This window comes from Sus scrofa, chromosome 9, assembly GCF_000003025.6.
Source record: "Sus scrofa isolate TJ Tabasco breed Duroc chromosome 9, Sscrofa11.1, whole genome shotgun sequence".
In the NCBI taxonomy this organism is placed as follows: domain Eukaryota; kingdom Metazoa; phylum Chordata; class Mammalia; order Artiodactyla; family Suidae; genus Sus; species Sus scrofa.
The window spans coordinates 91,954,912-91,975,902 of NC_010451.4; the positions used below are offsets into that span (position 1 = coordinate 91,954,912).

General features: G+C 39.0%; 1 protein-coding gene across 4 annotated transcripts in view; it reads left to right on the forward strand.

The window, feature by feature from the left end:
* Nucleotides 1-16,795, forward strand: part of KLHL7 (kelch like family member 7) — a 69,831-nt gene extending 53,036 nt beyond the window's left edge. For 3 of the 4 annotated variants that reach the window (XM_021063445.1, XM_021063444.1, XM_021063446.1), the window contains exons 9-12: nt 6,268-6,508; nt 10,206-10,407; nt 13,750-13,847; nt 15,392-16,795. In XM_021063445.1, the coding sequence (XP_020919104.1) occupies nt 6,268-6,508; nt 10,206-10,407; nt 13,750-13,847; nt 15,392-15,675 (825 nt within the window). In that variant the 3' untranslated portion in view covers nt 15,676-16,795. The remainder of the gene's footprint in view (nt 1-6,267; nt 6,509-10,205; nt 10,408-13,749; nt 13,848-15,391) is intronic. The other variant, XM_021063443.1, reaches the window with a different exon arrangement.

A 20,991-nucleotide genomic window follows, 5' to 3' on the forward strand; every position in this document is an offset into this window, starting at 1 on the left:
TTCTTTTCTTTTCTTTTCTTTTGTTTTTTTTTTTTTTTTTTTTTTTTTGGCTGCCCTGTGGCATATGGAGTTCCCAGGCCAGGGATCAGATCTGAGCCACAGTTGACTATGTTGCAATTGCAGCAAGGCCAGATCCTTAACCAGCTTTGTCAGGCCAGAGACCAAACTTACGTCCCAGTGCTCCAGAGATGTCACCAATCCCCTTGCACCACAGCAGGAACTCCATGTTTTACATTGTTGTTAAGACATTTAGCATTATTATAAACATCTGATGTGAGAAGTTGTTTTCTTTGTACTGTAATTTTTGGTACTACTTGTTGTATTTACTTTTTCTGTTTAAAAATATAATATATGCTCATTGTAGAAATTCAAATATAGCAAAAAAAAAAAAAAAAAAAAAAAAAGGGAAAGCCAAAGTGCTCCCAACATAAAAGAGAGTCATCAATAGTTAGTGAACATCATTTCAGCCCTCTCATTTTATATATATGAGATCAGGCTATTTTGCAAAGATTTTTTTATTCTCTCAGAATTTGTATTATGGAGGTTATTTTCATATCAATTTAAGTACCATCTTTTGGAGGGCTGCAGAGTATTCCATCATAAGAATATACTATCATTTAATGCTTAAGAATATACTATAATTTGTTTAATTATCTGTCTTCATGCACATTTGGCCTATTTCCTGTTTTCTCTGTTAAAATACTGCTGCAGTGAAACATCCTTGTATATGCCAACTTTGTACTCTGTCCAGTTTTTTCTTTAGGGTAAATTCTTAGGAGAAGAATTATTCTAGCAAGGGATAAAATTGGAAACTGTGTAAATATACCAAAAAGGCAGATGAAAGCCTCATCCCTAACTGTGGAGACTGTTTGCTGGTTGGTCACAGGTCTCCCAATTCCTCCATGGTACAGCCACCACAAGACCAGGAGCCATAGTGACCAGAAGCACACCAGAGTCAGTGTAATTTAAGGATAGCACTGTAGTGAATAACTGATCCAAACTAGGAGCCAAATGCAGCACCTAAGTCTTTGGCCTTTGAAAGGTCAAAAATGAAGGTGGCTCAGCTGGATGGGATATACTTTTCTGTAAATGTGGTTCCTTTCAACATACTAAGCCCCAGGCCTAATACCACATGAAGACATGAAGGAAATGCTTGTTTTCAGAGAAGCTGTGGTTTTAGTGCTTGAGCATTGTGGTTATAAGTGGTAAAATGAAGAGGCTTTGCAGAGTGGCCATCTTGCCAACATCCTGATTTTATAGATGAGGCTGTTGAAGTCCTTCAGTGTCAGGTCAGATGCTCAGAGTTACTTAGGTAGAAACACAGTAGGAATAAAATACTTCACTCCCAACCTAGTCTTCTTTCTAGGAGGCCGTGTATGAAAATTTTTAGAGAAGTGGGACAGTGTAGAACTTTAAGCTTTTGGAGTCTGACAGATTTTAAATTTAAATATTGGATTCACTGTAACCTTTGATGAGGTACTTAACATCTCTAAGGTTTAGTTTTCTTATTTGTTCAGTGAGAACATTACCTTATAGGGTTACTGAGGAAATTTAAATGTTTTAAGATATTTCAGCATAGTTCCCATAGAAAGGACATGCTCAACAATGAAAAAATAATAGCATAGTAGTTTTTTAGTGATATATTCCAAGTCATTTGGACTCTTAAGGTAATTGGACTTTAGGACTGAAGGGGAGAAGCCCTAAGATCATCTACTTCAGTCTTACTGTTTTACAGGAAGGAAACTCATATCCTTGGGAGGTTCAGTGACGTACATGAGACTCACAGCTCCTCCATAAAGAGCCTAGCTCAGTGCTCAAGTTTCCCAGCTCCTTAGGCTATTCTTTGTGACCTTGTGAAATGAATGAAGCCAAAAGTTTTGATGTATTTTTCATGAAACTGCTTCTAGGAATGTTGTAGCATCTGGCATAAACCTGCTTTCTAAATAGATTATTGCTATAGTTCTCTGATTTTTGTTTGTTTTGTCTTTTTAGGGCTGCCCCCGTGGTATATGGAGGTTCCCAGGCTAGGAGTCAAATCGGAGCTGTAGCCACTGGTCTACGCCACAGCCACAGCAGTGTGGGATTCAAGGGATTCAAGCCATGTCCGAGACCTACACCACAGCTCACAGCAATTCTGGATCCTTAACCCACTGAGCAAGGCCTGTGATTGAACCTGCGTCTTCATGGATGCTAGTCAGATTCGTTTCTGCTGAGCCATGACAGGAGCTCTTCTCTGATTTTTTTTTTTTTTTTTTGACAGCCCCAAGAAGCAAAGATAAGTCAGATAATGGCTTAAGAGGAAGTGCCTGTAATGTGATCATCTTAAACTCAGATTAGATTGACTCCTTGAGTTAGGAAATCTCAAGATTTACCATTTTGTTAATGGTGCTTTTATTTTTTTTCTAAGACCTATCATATCTTACCTAGTTTTGCTTGATTTCCTCTCAAAATGATACAAAATAAAGTCCTCAAGTCTTAAAAATAAAAAGTCTTTCATTTTGCATTTTGGCTATCTTTATTACTAAAATCTGTATCTGTAGTGTTTCTACTATTTGAAAATTCATGTGTTTTCAAAACACATTATAGAAAATCCATCCTTACTCAAGGAAAATATCAGGCTAATGTTTTTGCCTTAAGGCATTTGGAGAAAATATTACAGCATTCAAATCAAGAAATCTTTCACTTCCTGTAGCAGTGCCCTACAAGTGGAAAATCACACAAGATAAGATGTAATAGAGTATACAGTCATCAGGTCCAACTTCAGTAAGGTGGGGAGTCAGAAAAAGAAAACCAGGGAAGTTTACAAAAAAAAAAAAAAAAAAGAGGAGTCTTGAGCTTGAAAAAAGTCTAGAATGTGGTATATCACACAAGAGGCAAGAAAGGCTGACAGGAAGGACAGGACTTTATACATGGGTGTGTCTACATATATATGTATATATGTGGATGCTTATGTGGGTGATGTGTCAGAGTTTAAGAAATCCTTCTACCTGTGTCTTTTCCAGGCCTTTCCAGTCTTCTCACTTTCCTATCTTCTCAGCAGCTAAGCATAGAACCTTGCCTGGAATAGATATTCAATAAAACTTAACTGAATTAAATTTTATTGTAGGGTAACAATTTCCTGCCCACACACATGTGCTTGACTCAAGTGCTCTTCATTTGTATGTTACTAACATGAAAGCTTCATTTCCCTCAAGCTTGCCCTGTAGCCTGGAGTTCAGGGAGCCTTAAGTAATTCTTCCTTTACTCATGGGCCCCAGGTTGGGAGTGGTCCCATCACTAGAATGAGACCTGGCACTCTACCCGCCAAGTTGACAAGCTTGACTTCGCATCTATTTTTTTACCCTCTCTGCCTGCTTCTTCAGTTACACATCTCCTAAGCAGTATAACAGGTTATTTAACCAGGCATTAAATCATTTTCTCAGTCTTCTATTTAGATTTCCAAGGGAGGCTGGCCCATATATATAGAGGGGAAAAAAAAAAATAGCAGCATAAGCTCCCCTACATACAACCAAAGCCAGATACGTTCAAACACATGTGCATTCAACACCTGATAGGTATATTTGATAAGCCCACATGTAAAACATTACATTTTATCTGAAATGAAGTCTGTTTTGCATTCTAGGTAGAAATTCTTCAATCATTTGGTCACTTCTCTACCTCGAAGATGAACTATTAGGCAGAATATTATATATAGCTAGTATTTATCAAGCATAGTGTTTAACATGTGGAGTGACCAATGACAGTTTTGAAAGAGTTGGAAAAGATTTTACAGCTTGAGACTTTGTAGAGAAATCAGAACACGAATTGCAAGTTGATAGAAGCATGAGCCTATTACTGTATCTCAAACACATGCACACACTTACTGCATACGCATAGGGTAATCAGTTTCTCCTTGGGTTTATAGTTCCAAGAGAGAAATTTATATTAATTCTTAAGTATGAAACTGTACATGACATGATCACCCATTACCTACTCAAACCCTTGAGCAGTATTGAAAAGTTGGAATTATTCTGTTAGCAAACTCTGAAATGATTTCATTCTTTGGAACCTCATATCCTAGTGTCTTAAGTGTTTAAGTTCATCTAGCTAAAAGAAATAGTATTGGTTTGTTTTTTAAATCCCAGTTTCTACATGGGCAGTTTGTTTTTTTTTTTTTCTTTCTTTCTTTGCTTTTTTAAAAATTTTTTTACAGCTGCTTCTGCAGCACATGGAAGTTCCCAGGCCAAGAGTTGAATTGGAGCTGCACCTGCAGGCCTATACCACAGCCACAGCAATAACAGATATAAGCTGCATCTGTGACCCACTCCACAGCTTGTGGCAATGCTAGATCCTTAACCCACCATATCAAGACCAGGGATCCAACTCACATCCTCACAGAGACTACATCAGGTCCTTAACCTGCTGAACCACAGTGGGAACTCCTACATGGGCAGTTCTTTTATAATTTGTAGAGTAGCAGGTCTTGGACATCATTTCAAAGAATATTTGACTAATTCTCTCATTCTGAAATTAAAGAGCTTGAAAAGAATGTTTTTAAAGATATCTAGATAGCATAGAAAAGTTTTCATATTACTTTATAGTAGAATCATATAAATCAGGTGTAAGAGTGGCAAGACTTTTGAGAGTCATTGAGTTAATGTATCTTATTAATGAAATTGTATTTCTTTGCTTATGAACCTGGTCAGTTAGGAATTGTGAGTAGATTTGCATAATATATGAGATTAGTTTACTTTTGAGAAATCATTACTTGTATTTTATTGGGTTTTTTTTTCATTCTGTGATACAGTTTCCCTAAGAAAACTTTTTTTTTCTTTTTTATTACTCAAATGAATTTATCACATCTGTAGTTGTATAATGATCATCACAATCCAATTTCACAGGATTTCCATCCCACAACCCAAGCACATCTCCCCACCCCCCAAACTGTCTCCTCTGGAGACCGTAAGTTTTTCAATGTCTGTGAGTCAGCCTCTGTTCTGCAAAGAAGTTCAGTCTGTCCTTTTTTCACATTCCACATGTCAGTGAAAGCATTTGATATTGGTGTCTCATTGTATGGCTGACTTCACTTAGCATGATAATTTCTAGGTCCATTCATGTTGCTAACCTAAGGAAAATTTTTTTCCCACAACATGCAACACTTGATGTGGGATCTCAGTTCCCAGACCAGGGATTGAATCTGGGCCACAGTGGTGAAAACAGATGTTAAAATATTCTCCCTCAGTTTTGCAGATCCACTGAGTAAAACTGAAGCTTTGGGAAAACTGTAGGTTATCCTACAGTTTTGTGTGCCTACCAGTAAAAATACCATTGAGTAACCTAGTGGTACTCATAGATCCTAATTTGAGAATAAAAAAGGTATTAAGGCTCTTTTTTCTGATAACTTAAAAAGCAGAATGTGGGGGTTTGGGATTTTTTTGTTTTGTTTTGTTTTTGTTGTTGTTTTTACTGCGTCAGTGGCATGTGGAAGTTCCTGGGCCAGAGATCAAACCCACACTGCAGCTGTAACCAAAGCCACAGCAGTGATAACACTGGATCCTTAACCCCTTGAGCCACGAGGGAACTGCAAAAGCAGAATGTTTATCATCACTAGAAGTCAAGGTATTCTACATCAGGGCCTCTTATTTTTCCTGAGAGACCACTTCTTATGTTCTGTATACTTTGATCTAATTTAGTGAATGCCTAAAATGACGCTAGCATGGTAGATATCAGTCAGATTTTCCTAAAGGGAACTCAACATTAATCACAGTGCTTTGCTTGGTGAGATTGGGAATTGTTTGGATTTCTGTCTGACACTAATTATTTTTCAGCCATTTTCAGAAAGCAGCAGAAACACTGTAGCTTCTTTGCCTTAAAAAGGTGAGGATGCAGGGAGTTCCCTGGTTGCCTAGTGGTTAGAGCTTGGTGCAGTGCTCTTACCTTTTTAGCACCCTACCCACCGCATATGGAGATTCCCAGGCTCGGGGTTGAATCAGAGCTACAACTGGTGGCCTTCGCCACAGCTATAGCAATGCCAGATATGAGCCGCATCTGCGGCCCACACCACAGCTCATGGCAACGCTGGATCCTTAATCCACTGAGGGAGGCCAGGGATCAAACCCACAACCTCATGGTTCCTAGTCGGATTCATTTCCATTGGAAACCAAACATTCTTTTATGTACTCTGATAAATTAACATACTCTTAGGTTTTGTTATGTTCTCAACTATATCTTTGCTTCATCCTTTTCAAGTTTTCCATTACTGAAAGCTTTCATCCTTTCCTATTACAGGATTATAGCTGGACAGACATCCGCTGCCCCTTTGAAAAACGAAGAGATGCAGCTTGCGTGTTTTGGGACAATGTAGTGTACATTTTGGGTGGCTCTCAGCTTTTCCCCATAAAACGAATGGACTGTTATAATGTCGTTAAGGATAGCTGGTATTCCAAACTGGGCCCTCCAACACCTCGAGACAGCCTTGCTGCCTGTGCTGCAGAAGGCAAAATTTATACCTCTGGAGGTTCCGAAGTTGGTAAGGACTTACTCTATATTTGTGTTTAGGGGAAGTGCCTTAAAGCTGAGTATGCTGGCTGTTTAAATAAACAGTTGGTGTTATTTCTCCAATTACTTTTGAACATATATGAATACATAACTCATATTTCAGAGCACATTTCTCTGATAAATTTATAAGGTAAACCTTTATAAATTTTATAAATCATTAACTTGCAAGGACTTCAACTTCCTTGGTTATGTTAATTGTCCATTTTGTTATGACAAAACTTTCATTGACATCATCTGGATTTTAGTTTCACTGATGACATCAGAATTAGTTTTATTGTATGTAATATTACTTGCTTTAAAGATTTCAGAGTTTGGCTTACTCATAGACCCTTTAAGATCTCTTTACTACATTTAAGCTTTTAAAATTTGTGTTTTCGGGAGTTCCAGTTGTAGCTCAGTGGTAACTTACCTGACTAGGATCCATGGGGACTCAGGTTCAATCCCTGGCCTTGCTCAGTGGGTTAAGGATCTGCTGTTGCCATGAGCTGCGGTATAGGTTGCAGACGTGGCTCAGATCTGACATTGCCGTGGCCTAGGCCAGCAGCTGTAGCTCCAATTCGACCCCTAGCCTAGGAACTTCCATATGCCATGGGTGTGGCCCTAAAACAGCAAAAAAATACAAAATAAAAAATCTGTGGTTTTGCTTTCTTTATACCAGAAAAAAAGTAAGTATTTTTCATTTTCTTTATTCTTTAACTTTTTAATAAAATGACTGATAATGGTATCTCACACTTACTGATCAGAACAGGGTGTGGGTATAGAAGCAAAAAACTTTCTCACTGATAATTTGTTAGTGTCCACTAATGGTCTTTTTCTAAATGAATAATTTTTCTAAGAAAATATTCTAGGTGCAAACTAGACACATAATAGCTTTTATGTGCTTTCATGTTTTCAAGTGCTTTCTTTAGCAAAATAATGGGCTTATAAAGAAAACTAGGAAACAAGGGGGGGGAAAAAGAAAACTAGGAAGACCAAGTAAACCTAAGGTATGGAATTTAAATATTGTCTTTTTATTTGATGATTTTTATATTAAGCCAAAGAATGTTTTACTTTTGGTCAGCAGATTTATTAAAGTTTTTACCCCAGAATATGTAAAATGAATACAAGAAAGATTATGATTTTGTATGATTTTCTAGATGTGATTTAAGAAGTTTTCTTTTGGAGTTCCCGTCGTAGCGAAGTGATTAACGAATCCGACTAGGAACCATGAGGTTGTGGGTTCAGTCCCTGGCCTTGCTCAGTGGGTTAAGGATCCGGTGTTGCCATGAGCTGTGGTGTAGGTTGCAGATTCGGCATGGATCCCACGTTGCTGTGGCTTTGGCGTAGGCCGGTGGCTACAGCTACGATTCGATCCCTAGCCTGGGAACCTCCACATGCTGCGAGAACGGCCCTAGAAAAGGCAAAAAAGACCAAAAAAAAAAAAAAAAAAGTGGTCTTTTCTCCTTTTTTTTTTTCTTTCTTTCTTTTTATGGCCACCCCACAGCATGTGGAGTTCCCAGGCCAGGGATCAGATCAAAGCAGCAGTGTTGACCTAAGCCACAGCTGTGGCAATGCCGGATCCTTACCCACTGTGACGGGCCCAGAATCAAACCAGTGTCCCAGTGCTCCCAAGATGCCACCAAGCCCGTTGCACCACAGTGGGGACTCCTTTTCCTCTGTTTAAAAGCATTCTTCATAGAATGCCTAATAGATCATATTTCAAATACAGTAAATCCTAAAGATAGGAAGGTTTTTATAGATACCATTTTATAGAAACAATAGTTGATAACTTCATTTCAGCAGCATTTACTTAAGTTAGTTTTTTTTTACTTAAATAGTTAACTTTTGAAATCTGCTATGTGTTTCCTATTAGTGTCAACTGACTGAATATACCAAGTTGAAAATGTTAAAAAGCTAAAAAGAGGAGTTCCCGTCATGGCTCAGTGGTTAACAAATCTGACTAAGAACCATGAGGTTGCAGGTTCGATTCCTGGCCTTACTCAGTGGGTTAAGGATCCGGTGTTGCCGTGAGCTGTGGTGTAGGTCCAGATACGGCTTGGATCCTGCTTTGCTGTGGTTGTGGCATAGGCCAGCGGCTACAGCTCCGATTAGACCCCTAGCCTAGGAACCTCCATATGCCTTGGGTGCAGCCCTAGAAAAAGAAAAAAAAAAAAAGATAAAAAATTTAAAAAAAAAAAACCTATAAAGAAGTTATTCGAGCTCTCTTGTTTTAAAGTGGGTTAAGGATCCTGTGTTGTCACTACAAAAAAAAAAAAAAGTTATTGTTAGTCATGACTACTGCTTCTTTATTTTGTTACTGTTTGATCTTCATACACTTTGGTTTTGATAGAAAATTATGAAGATATTGTTGTTGTTAGCATTAGAAGAATCCAGAAATGTGGGAGATGAACAATAATTTGGTAAAGTCCTAACTTCTTTTTTCTTGGGAAAGGAAAAAAGCACTTGATCTTTAATACTATCACTTTCTAAAACTTTTTTTTTCAACTTTTTTTTTCCTTTAGGGCCATATATGAAAGTTGCCAGGCTAGGGGTCAAGTCAAAGCTGCAACTGCCAGCCAACACCACAGCCACACCAACGCCAGATCCAAACCATGTCTGCAACCTACACCATAGCTCACAGCAATGCCAGATTTTTTAACCCACTAAGCAAGGCCAGGGATCAAACTCACATCCTCATGGAAAACTAGTCAGATTCTTAACCCTTCGAGCCACAATGAAAACTCCTCTAAAACTCTTTATTGAGCTCCTATAATGTGCAAAAGTAGCAAAACAGGGAGAGTGTGTTTGCCATTAAACTGTATAATCAAAGTATACCAGAGTGTATACTCAAGAATGGACCAGCATGACTTCAGGGCCTACCCACACAACCACTGAGAGTAGTCAGGAAGAATAGTTTTGTTAATGATGTTTTGGCTCTTATAGAAAATTAAATGACAAGACTATACTGTGAGCTAGTAGTTTTCATATTTCAGCATGTGGATTTACCCTCTGTAAATGGCTATGCTTTTCCCATCTATATAAACATTTGAAGTTCAGTTATTAATCCTCATCATGGATAACCGGGCCGGAAGTCATGCATAATGTCTTACTTGATTTTCCTTTTGAAATAAAAAGTTTATACAAAATTTTTAAGTTTAATTACCAATAAATAACTCTCTCCAGCCGATCCTTTTTTCAATATTTTCCAAAGTCTCTGCAAACAGGAGTATCTTTCTTTGTTTGTTTGTTTTGTTTTTTTTTTTTTTTTGCCTTTTCTTGGGCTGCTCCTGAGGCAGTGTGGAGGGTCCCAGGCTAGGGATCGAATCGGAGCTGTAGCCACCGGCCTATGCCAGAGCCACAGCAACACGGGATCCGAGCCATGTCTTCGACCTACACCATAGCTCACAGCAACGCCGGATCCTTGACCCACTGAGCGAGGCCAGGGATTGAACCCGCAACCTCATGGTTCCTAGTTGAATTCGTTAACCACTGCGCCCACAACAGGAACTCCAGGAGTATCTTTTTCTTAAACTATTTCTGTGTTTTGCTGTTGTTGATTCAGTATAAAAAAGACTTTATAACCCTAAATTCTTTCCTCCAGTAATTAACAATGCAGTTCTACAGTCAGCTCACTCCAAGCTCACACACACACACGACGTTAAGCTTGATGGGGTCCTTTTCTTTTATAGGAAACTCAGCTCTGTATTTATTTGAGTGCTACGATACGAGAACTGAAAGTTGGCACACAAAGCCCAGCATGCTGACTCAGCGCTGCAGCCACGGGATGGTGGAAGCCAATGGCCTGATCTATGTTTGTGGTGGAAGTTTAGGAAACAATGTTTCTGGGCGAGTATTGAATTCCTGTGAAGTCTATGATCCTGCCACAGAAACGTATGTATCAATTTAAAACTCTTATTTCACAATTAATTGTATTCTGTAAGCTCAATGGAAGATGTCAAAAGCCAGAAGGAACCCAAAGGAAGGATTTTTATTCTCACATTAAGAATGTACATACAGGGATTTCCCGTCATGGCTCAGTGGTAATGAACCCAGCTAGTATCGATGAGGATACAGGTTTGATCCCTGGCCCCACTCAGTGGGTTAAGGATATAGCGTCACCATGAGCTGTGGTGTAGGTTGCAGACACAGCTTGGATCCTGCATTGCTGTGGCATATGGTGGCAGCTGCAGCTCTGATTCGACCCCCTAGGCTGGGAATCTCCATATGCTGTGGGTGCAGCCCTAAAAAGACAAAAAAAAAAGGGGGGGGGAATGTACATACGGTTTTGAATGTGCTGGGGGCAGGGGGCATGTTTACAGCCTGGACTCTTCTCTACACCTTAAGAGATAGTTTTACCTTATACCCTGTAGGATTCCCTCTCTTTCTGTTCCTGCTTGTGCAATAAATGCCTGTGAATGAGACAAATATGACTGATTCATCAAATTCATAAAGTATTTTTCTTTGAGAGATTGGCAGGTGTGTGTTGGGGGGGAGACAGTTTATGATCAATAGTAAATTTGCCTTTCATTAGACGTATTTACATATTGGTCCACTGCATTAATGAATCACACCCCTAGATATACTGCCCTTTTTTGAGTTTCTGCTTTGCTAAAGTATGTTTGGATTCATATTTATTAAATAAAATTATTCTTAAATCAACTGGGAAGCAAATAACTTGCTTTTAAAAAAGGTAGAATACTAACAAAAAATCGAATGGTTAGCCAGTTTTTCTGATCGTGGTGGAAGCCATTCAATATAGCTAAAGGAAATGTGCTAGCTATTGAATAGTGGGGTGGTGGTATAGTGTAATTAACTAACAAGGAATTGAACAATGCTCTTACATTTTCCTAAGTGAAAAGCTGGTGTGAATATAATTATCCATATCTCAAAATGAAAGATGTTATATACTACTATGATTTCCTTTCTAATATGTGATGTTCCCCCAGCTTATTTTTGGTAAGACTATTTCTTCCCAATTTGGACAGTTATTTTAGTGAGGGTTTTTTGGTTTTTTTTGTTTTTTTTTTTTTGTATTTTTGTCTTTTCAGGGCTGTACCTGCAGCATATGGAGGTTCCCAGGCGCTAGGGGTCAAATCGGAGCTGTAGCTGCTGGCGTACACCACAGCCACAGCAACACTGGATCTGAGCCGCGTCTGTGACCTACACCAGAGCTCAGGGCAACGCCGGATCCTTAACCCACTAAGCGAGGCCAGCAACCGAACCTTTGTCCTCATGGATGCTAGTCAGGTTCATTAACCACTGAGCCAGGCAGGAATGCCAATAAATGCAATAAATGTTTTTTTAACTAGAATATGTTTAATTGGAAGCTAAGAAATGAAACATATGGAAACACCATGCAAACAGAATTTTAAGAAAAGCTGCTGAACACTAAACTCAGGTTGGGAAGAGTGATGACCTAGTACATACTCTGCATGTGAATTACAAGAGGAAGGAACTGTGTTTTGTGGGACTTCCTTAATTTGAAATTTCAGCAGACTCAGAGATACGTAAAAACATTCTTACTTTATATCAAAGACATATTTAGAGAAGAAAGGTATATGTATATGGAATTCTTTCTACAGCAGACACTGTTTAATGCACTTTGACAGCTCACTGTGGCAAGGCCTTGGGGGCAGGGAACAGGCTCTCCCATTTTGGAGCTGTCTGCTGGTCTTTTTACCTGGAGGAGCATGTGCATTTATCCTGAAAAACAGGAGGGCCTGCCCAACTCACCTTAACTAAATGCTCAGAAAGTGGGAGTGGGGACTGTCAAACCATTTTAAAGACAGACCAAAAATATATAAACATAAGGCAACAAAAGTGTTGTTAGTTTTTCAGAATTCATCATTATGCTGTGTATTTTGAAAAGTTAAATTATTAAATTTTTTAAAAGAGAGTTATAAATAATCAGAGACTTATACTTGTGCCACATTTCCCTTTTGTTGTTGTTTGGAGTCTTTTGGCTTATATCAGTTGTTAAGAGCACAAGCCTGTGTGCCATCTTCACAGTCACAAATGTCAGTTGTACATATGGGGGTGTATGCAGAAGAGGTGGTTGGATCTCATAACCAAAAAAACAAAATAACTGAATAAAGTTGACTGTGTTTAATGCTGCTACCTGTGAATTAGTCTCCTTCAATACTTGTATCCACATTTACACTCTCAGTCTCATTCTTCTTAGTAGTGCCTGAAACACAGCAACATACTAATGTTACTAAGTGTGACAGAATAATAGTGCTGTAGTTTCTAGAGCTGGCTAAAATTCTGTGTGTATTTAAACATGAACAAGTAAATAGTAAAGAGATATGCTCATTTGCCATTTGCTAGAGGCCCGTGATAAATTTGTTTTACTTTTTTTACTTACTCTTACATTATTGCCTTATATTTTCTTACGTATCTTCCCCTTCTTTTTTTGTTACTATTGCCAACCAAAAATTAACAGTTGGCATTTACCTCTACAAGGATTAAATCATGAGCCAGTGCAGCTGCTGACCTTCAGCACCTGCTAAAAGAAGTTCAGGGTGGAGATGAGGAATGAGACACTCTGTTCTCTGGGAGAACTGGCAGAAACAGGCCTTCAGATAGTTAGAAATTTTCAGAGGAAGATTTTTTGAGCCCAGTTTTTGCATCTCCTTATAACTAGAAAAGCACTAGAATTATTCATGGTGACATCCGCTCCTCGTGACTAGCAGTAACCTTCTGCAAAATGTGTGCTCACCTTTATGTATCCGCCTTTAGTGAAATCATATATATACTGACCTTTCCCCTACCTCTTTGGAGCACTTTCTTAGAGCTATCTGAAATGCTGTCTGCTGGGCTATAGTCCCCATTTTACTCCAAATAAAACTTAACTCATAGCTCTCACATTGTGGGTTGTTTTTTTTTTGTTTTTTTTTTTTTCCCTGTTGACACTATTTTACCAGTTATTATGAACTACAGGAAATGGATTTTTTCCCAAAGACATGTTAATAGTCTCCACATATCATCTCTTTCTTCCTGTTGGAGTTGAAAAGGATAAAGTCCCCTTTTACCCCACCTATAAATAAATAGGTGTTAAACTTTTGTTTTCTATCTTTCCAAATGTGTGTGTGCATGCACGCATGTGTGTGTGTGTGTACGTACACATAAGTGAGTGGTAAATGCATGCTTGGTTGGGATAACAGACTTCTTATAAATTAGTATGAGTCCTTTTACTTCTTGTGAACAAGTACACTGAAAACTTTATTTTTTCAGATGGACTGAACTGTGTCCAATGATTGAGGCCAGGAAGAATCATGGACTGGTATTTGTAAAGGACAAGATATTTGCTGTGGGTGGTCAGAATGGCTTAGGTATGTGATATAATTCACTGTTCAACTTTCCCAATGAACTTGCTGCTATCTCCTTATCTTAAATTTATAGGAATGTTTCTTAAGATCTACATACATGCATTGATTACATACATTGTCATACTTATTTTTAGTTTCTGGGAACTAACATTTTATGATACATTATATGTACATTTAACATTCCTGAAGTTCTTGGCTCAGCAGGTTAGGAACCCGACATAGTATCCATGAGGATGTGGGTTCATTCCCTGGCTTGCTCAGTGGGTTAGGGATCAGGTGTTGCTGAAGCTGCTGTGTAGTTCACAGATGTGGCTCAGATCCTGCATTGCTGTGGCTGTGGTGTAGGCTAGCAGCTTAAGCTCTCATTCAACCCCTAGCCCAGGAACTTCCACATGTTGTAGGTGTGGCCTTAAAAAAAAAAGTAATTCCTGTTCATGAAATGTGGGTAATGGCCACCAGCAGTCATTGTGACAGTTGGAGACAGCTTTCACACATTTCCAAATACTCTTAGGTAATGGTATCACACTAGCTTAAGAGCTGTCGAGTTATAGAAACATTCGAACTTTAATACAACTTTTAAAACTGTTAAGTTTAACTTTTAGGGTCGTATCCAGGATTTGAATGGCAAAGTTTCTTAAACGTTTTTAAACCTTGCATGAAAACATCAATATTCTCCTTTTCAATGAGTAAATTTGATCTTTTTATTTTCTTTTTCTTTGAATATTATTATTATTATTTTTTGTCTTTTGTCCTTTTAGGGCCACACCCGTAGCATGTGGAGGTTCCCAGGCTAAGGGTTTAATCAGAGCTGTAGCCACCGGCCTATGCCAGAGCCACAGCAATGTGGGATCCAAGCCTCGTCTTTGACCTACACCCACAGCTCACAGCAACGCAGGATCCTTAACCCACTGAGTGAGGCCAGGGATTGAACTCAAAGCCTCATGGTTCCTAGTCGGATTCGTTTCCGTTGCACCACGACAGGAACTCCGATCTTTTTATTTTCTTAAGTAATACTGTACTAAATAATCTTAAATAACTGCTTTTAATAATGTATAGTGTGGACTGAATCTATAGATAATTCACAATGCTCATTTTAGTCAGTACCTTTAATCATCACTTAAGTATAACAAAGAAATAACTTCTTTTCTTCTGTTTTTCTCCATTGCTGTTTTTCCATAAACTTCTAAAAGATGGTAGAAGGAAAAAGGACATTTGAATGATTATAATCAAACTTAATCAGAAGAAAACTTCACTAACTGGTCTACTTTTTAATCTTTCCATAACAGGTTATTTTTAATTTTATAGAATAAATGTAAATATTCATGAGTCTAAAATGACAAAAATCAAGTTACATTTCTGTTATGTTAAAATGAGAACAAGAATTTAGATGGTAGATGTGTGGGCATTCACTGTAAAATTTTTACATCTTTTCTGCATGTTTGAAGTTTTTCATAATAAAATGTTTGGAAAAATGCAAAGAATTTTTTAATTCTTTAAGAGATCTTAGGATTTTCATTAGTTGTTCATGCTGTTTTATTCCTTTGAAGGTGGTCTGGACAATGTGGAATACTATGATATTAAATTAAATGAATGGAAGATGGTCTCACCAATGCCATGGAAGGGTGTCACAGTGAAGTGTGCAGCAGTTGGTTCTGTAGTTTATGTCTTGGCTGGTTTTCAAGGTGTGGGTCGGTTAGGACACATCCTTGAGTACAATACTGAAACAGATAAGTGGGTCGCCAACTCCAAAGTCCGTGCTTTTCCAGTAACAAGTTGTTTAATTTGTGTTGTCGATACTTGTGGAGCAAATGAAGAAACCCTTGAAACATGAAAAAGGAGTGAACATCAAGACTCACTGGGGACAGAAAAATATGGCCACCAGTGCTTTGTTCCAAGAGTTTGGCTACAAAGTTTTAGTTTGGTGTTTTGATTTTTTTTCAAGAAAGTTTCTGGTAAAATAACAGCTCTATAAAATAGATTTTCTTTTATATGGATTTCCTTACTTAATTCAAAGATCATATTTCTGTTGGCCACATAACCAAGAACATACCGAGCAAGAAAACTTGAAAAATTACAAGCACTTGGTGAAAATATGAATTCTCAAATGAATTTCACATTTGTAATTATAATTATGGCAGAATGGGATACTGACTCACCATTGAAGCAGTTTCATCTTAGCTCTAGATTCTATTTTCGTACATTATAGAAGTGCTATGTAGTTAGGTCTATTTGTTTCTCTTCAGTCAAGAATTAAGAAATGGTATGAATTGTAAGTCAAAGTTAGGCAATTCTGGTGGAACAGCTTAGTCTCACATAATTTTGCTTGTCTTCATTTGTTCCCTTGAGTGCCAAATGTATTCCATTTTAAGAGCAAGCCAGAGTGAGTCAAGGCATACACGTATCGCTCAAAAAACTTCATAAACACATTAAAGTGGGACTTAAAAAATGTACCCAACTCCTCAAGAAATACATTCAGTCCATTTAAATAATTCCATATTTTTAATGCAAAATGTCAAGCTTGGCACCCATCACTAATTCATTTCACTTGTTTTATCCAGGGGTTAAAAAAAGATTATGCCTCTTCAGTGCTCACTCTGTTCAATAAAATCCAATCATTACATGAATTATAACCTAGCAAAAGAAAGCTATCTATTGCAAGTTTCTAGATCACTCAAATAACCCTGATAGTTATACACTGTCATTGCTGACTTTGAATTTCTTATGGGTTAGAAAAGTACATGATTTTTCTTTAGCAGGACATAATCAATTTGTCATCTTATATTAATTGCTTATATGTGGTCAGTAAATTGTGTATAAATCCAACTACTTATTTCTTTCCTAGTAGTATTTTACCCTCTTACATTATGAAATGTATGGAATGAGCCATGTAAAGCTATCACCATCAATGTTTTTACTTGATAATATTAAATATTTTTAAACTTAAAATAGACTGCTAAGTTCATTCATTATTTTAAATGTTTTAGGTCATGGTTGGTTTTAAAACTTGTGAAGCAGTGTTTCTTTTTAAATTTTCATTGTTTTCTTTATATGGGGGTTTTAATTGTAAACCCTAAAAATGTTTAAATAAAAAAGGAACTATAAAAAGCAAAATGGGGAGTTCCCATTGTGGCGCAGTGGTTAACAAATCCGACTAGGAACCATGAGGTTGCGGGTTCAATCCCTGCCCTTGCTCGGTGGGTTAACGATCTGGCGTTGCTGTGCGCTATGGTGTAGGTCGAAGATGCGGCTTGGATCCCACGTTGCTGTGGCTCTGGCGTTCTTTTTTCTTTTTTTTTCCTGGCTGCAGCTACAGCTCCAATTAGACCCCTAGCCTGGGAACCTCCATTATGCCATGGGAGCGGCCCAAGAAATGACAAAAAAGACAAAAAAAAAAAAAAAAAAGCAAAATGGTAAAGGAGTTCCCTCATAGCACAGCAGGTGTTGTCACTGCAGCGACTCAGGTTGCTGCCTTGCCTGCTGTGGCTCAGGTTTGATCCCTGGCCTGGGAACTTGCACATGCTGCAGCTGCAGCCAGGAAAAAAAAAGAAAAAAAAAAAGAAAAATGACAAGATATATTTCTGTTTATGTGAGGTTTTTATGAACATAAAGCTTTATTGAGATATAATTTATGTCATACAGTTCACCCATTTCAAGTGTACCATTCAGTAGTCTTTTAATATATTTCACAGAGTGAAACAACCATCACCATAAGTTTGGAACACTTTACCACAAAAATAAACCCTATATTCATTAGCACTCCTTCCTCATTTTCCCTGTATTTCTTTCCTATGGCTCCTGTAACAAATTACCATAAACTTGGTGGCTTAAAACAACAAATTTTTTGGTGTTCAGGTCCTGGCTCAGCGGAAACAAATCTGACTAGAATCCATGAGGACGCAGGTTCCATCCCTGGCCCAGCTCAGTGGTTTAAGGATCCAGCGTTGCTGTGAGCTGTGGTTTAGGTTGAAGTCGCAGCTTGGATCTGGCGTTGCTATGGTGGTGGTGTAGACCAGTGTCTACAGATCCGATTCGACCCCTGACAGCCCCCCTCCAAAAAAATTTGCAAATAATAAATGCTGGAGAGGGTGCAGTTTGTACAGCCGTTAGGAAAAATAATATGGAGTTTCCTTAAAAAAGTAAAAATAGAATTATCATATCCACTTTCTTTTTCTTTCTTTTTTTTTTTTTTTTTTTTTTTTTTTTGGTCTTTTTGCCTTTTCTAGGGCCACTCTTGCAGCATATGGAGGTTCCCAGGCTAGGGGTTGAATCAGAGCTGTAGCCACCGGCCTACACCAGAGCCACAGCAACTCCGGATCCGAGCCATGTCTGCAACCTACAACACAGCTCATGGCAACACTGGATCCTTAACCCACTGAACAAGGCCAGGGATCGAACCCTGCAACCTCATGGTTCCTAGTTGGATTCATTAACCACTGCACCACGACGGGAATTCCCCGATCCACTTTCTTTTTATGATTGTCTTTTTATATAGCACGTTGGTCTTGTTTCGTATTTTCCTGAGAATATTTTAGTTTCCCTAACATTAGTTATACTCTTGGTGTGTTTCTGTTTCCTCTGACTTCTTCTGATTGCTTTTCTTTCCTGTTGGAATCTTTCCTCAAATATCTTGTTCCTCACTGTGCAGTTATATTTAAAATGAAACATTAAAAAGTTGTGAACTTTTGTGTACAAATGTGGACTTGTCAGTGCACCTCATCATATGATGAAAGAATGGCTGCCTGCTTTTGTTGGAGATCCATAGATATTTTTCTGGGATGTCTGATTTTCCAGAAAATAAACTTTCAAACTCCTGACCCTTGGGAAGGGGGAGGGCAAGCTGGGGAAAGACTGGCTATAAGCCTGGCTGCAGGATTTTGGAGCTCAAACAGTGTACCATTCAGCAAACATAGTTGGGTTCCTCTTTTGTCAGTACCATAACTTGCCTCTCCATATTTATGTCCTGAATTCTGAAGCCTCTCTTGTTCCCCTTTTTCCCAAGGGGAAAAACCTATCTCCCATCAGAATAGGGATGGTCACCTCACTGGATGGGTTTATGAATCTCAGTTCTAACAGAACCCTGTACAGATTTTCAAACAGTTCATCATTCTGTGATACCTGGTGGCTGTTCATTCCTGAGGCTCTTGAGCCCTCTCTGGGGACATCAGTTGTCTACCTTACAAGAATATGATTTTCTTCCTCTAAGTAATTTACTGTGTACTCTTTTATGCATTCAGCCTTCACTAATTGTGGTTTGAAATTATAGTTATCTCCTAGTATAAACAAAGATTATGTTTTTGCTTGTTTCCCCTCTTATTTTGAGATGATTTTCAGGAGAAAAGAAAAGCAGAGATATTTTTACTTTGCTGCCTTGAGAGTAGAAGTTTCTTTTCTGTGGCTCCACTCTCCTGATTTCCACCTGACCCTCCCCTATCGCTACTGAGTAGTGCATGCCTCAAGCCCTGCTATCATCATCTCACAACAGCATTCCATCCAAAAGATCTCAGTCAGGACTCTGGCCTTGCCTACCTCTCCACTTTCACTGAGCACCATACTCGCCTTCATTTAAGCTTCAGCCACCACTGATATTTTAGGGGTTTGATTCCAGCAAACCCCTTACACATGCTGGCATTTGCAACTGATGAAAAGTCACTGGTCGAGGAGACGGGATTAAGATGGCGGAATAGAAGGACTGGAGCTCAACTTCTCTCCTAAAAAAAACAAAATTCACAACTAAAGACTGAGCAATCTCCACCCAAATGGACTGGAAACCCATACCCTACTCCAGAAGAAAAAGAGGAGGCCACATCCACAGGTAGGAGGGGTGATTTCGTGATATAAACAACCCCATACCTCCCGGGTGGGAAGCTCCACAGACTGAAAACCAACTGGCTCACAGAGACTCACCTACAGGAGTGAGAGTTCTGAGCCCCACATCAAACCCTCACATGCTGGGATCTGTCACTGGGAGAAAGAGCCCCTGGAGCATCTGGCATTGAAGGCCAGCGGGGCTTGTGCACAGGAGCTCCACAGGACTGGGGGAAATGGAGACCCCATTCTTAAGAGGCGCACACAGACTTTCACGTGCACTAGGTCCCAGGGCAGAGCAAGGTCTCCACAGAAACCTAGGTCAAACCTGACTGCAGTTCTTGGAGGACATCATGGGAAATCAGGGTGAATGTGATTTGTTGTGAGGGAAGGACATTGAAGGCAAAGTTCTCGGGAATATTCAGCAATTGCCTTTCTCTGGAAGTGGCCATTTTGGGAAAATCTGGCCCCACCCGTCAGTCAGTGCTGAGAAGCCCCAGGCCAAACAACAATCCAGGTGGGATCACAGCCCCACCCCTCAGTAAACAGGCTACCTAAAGAGCCTCAGCACACAGCAGCCCCTAATCCCATCCAGAGACTAAGCCCCACCCACCAGAGGGATTAGAATCGGCTCCACCTACCAGTGGGCGGGCATCAGCCCCTCCCATCAGGAAGCCTACAGCAAGCCCCCATACCGACTTCAGCCACAAGGGGTGCAGACACCAGAAGTAAGAGAGGCTACGGCTCTATTATCTATAAAAAGGTCACCACACCAAAAACCTATAAAAATGGAAAGACAGAGAACTATAATTCAGATGAGGGAGAAAGGAAAAACCCCAGAAAATCAGCTAAGCAATGAGGAGATTCTCAGCCTCCAGGAAAAAGACTTTAGACTGTTGATGCTGAAGATGATGCAAGGCATTGGAAATAAACTGGAGGCAAAGATGGGTAACTTACAGGAAACACTGAGCAAAAAGATACAAGATATAAAACTTAAACAAGAAGAGATGCAAAATACAATAACTGAAATAAAAAACTCACTAGAAGCAGCTAACAGCAGAATACAGGAGGCAAGCCAGGACATGGAAACAACCCAAATGTCCATCGACAGATGATTGGATTCGGAAGATGTGTATATACACAATGGAATACTAGTCAGCCATAAAAAAGGATGACATAATGCCATTTGCAGCAACATGGATGGAACTAGAGACTCTCATACTGAGTGAAATGAATCAGAAAGACAAAGACAAATACCATATGATACCACTTATAACTGGAATCTAATATCCAGCATAAATGAACATCTCCACAGAAAAGCAAATCATGGACTTGGAAAATA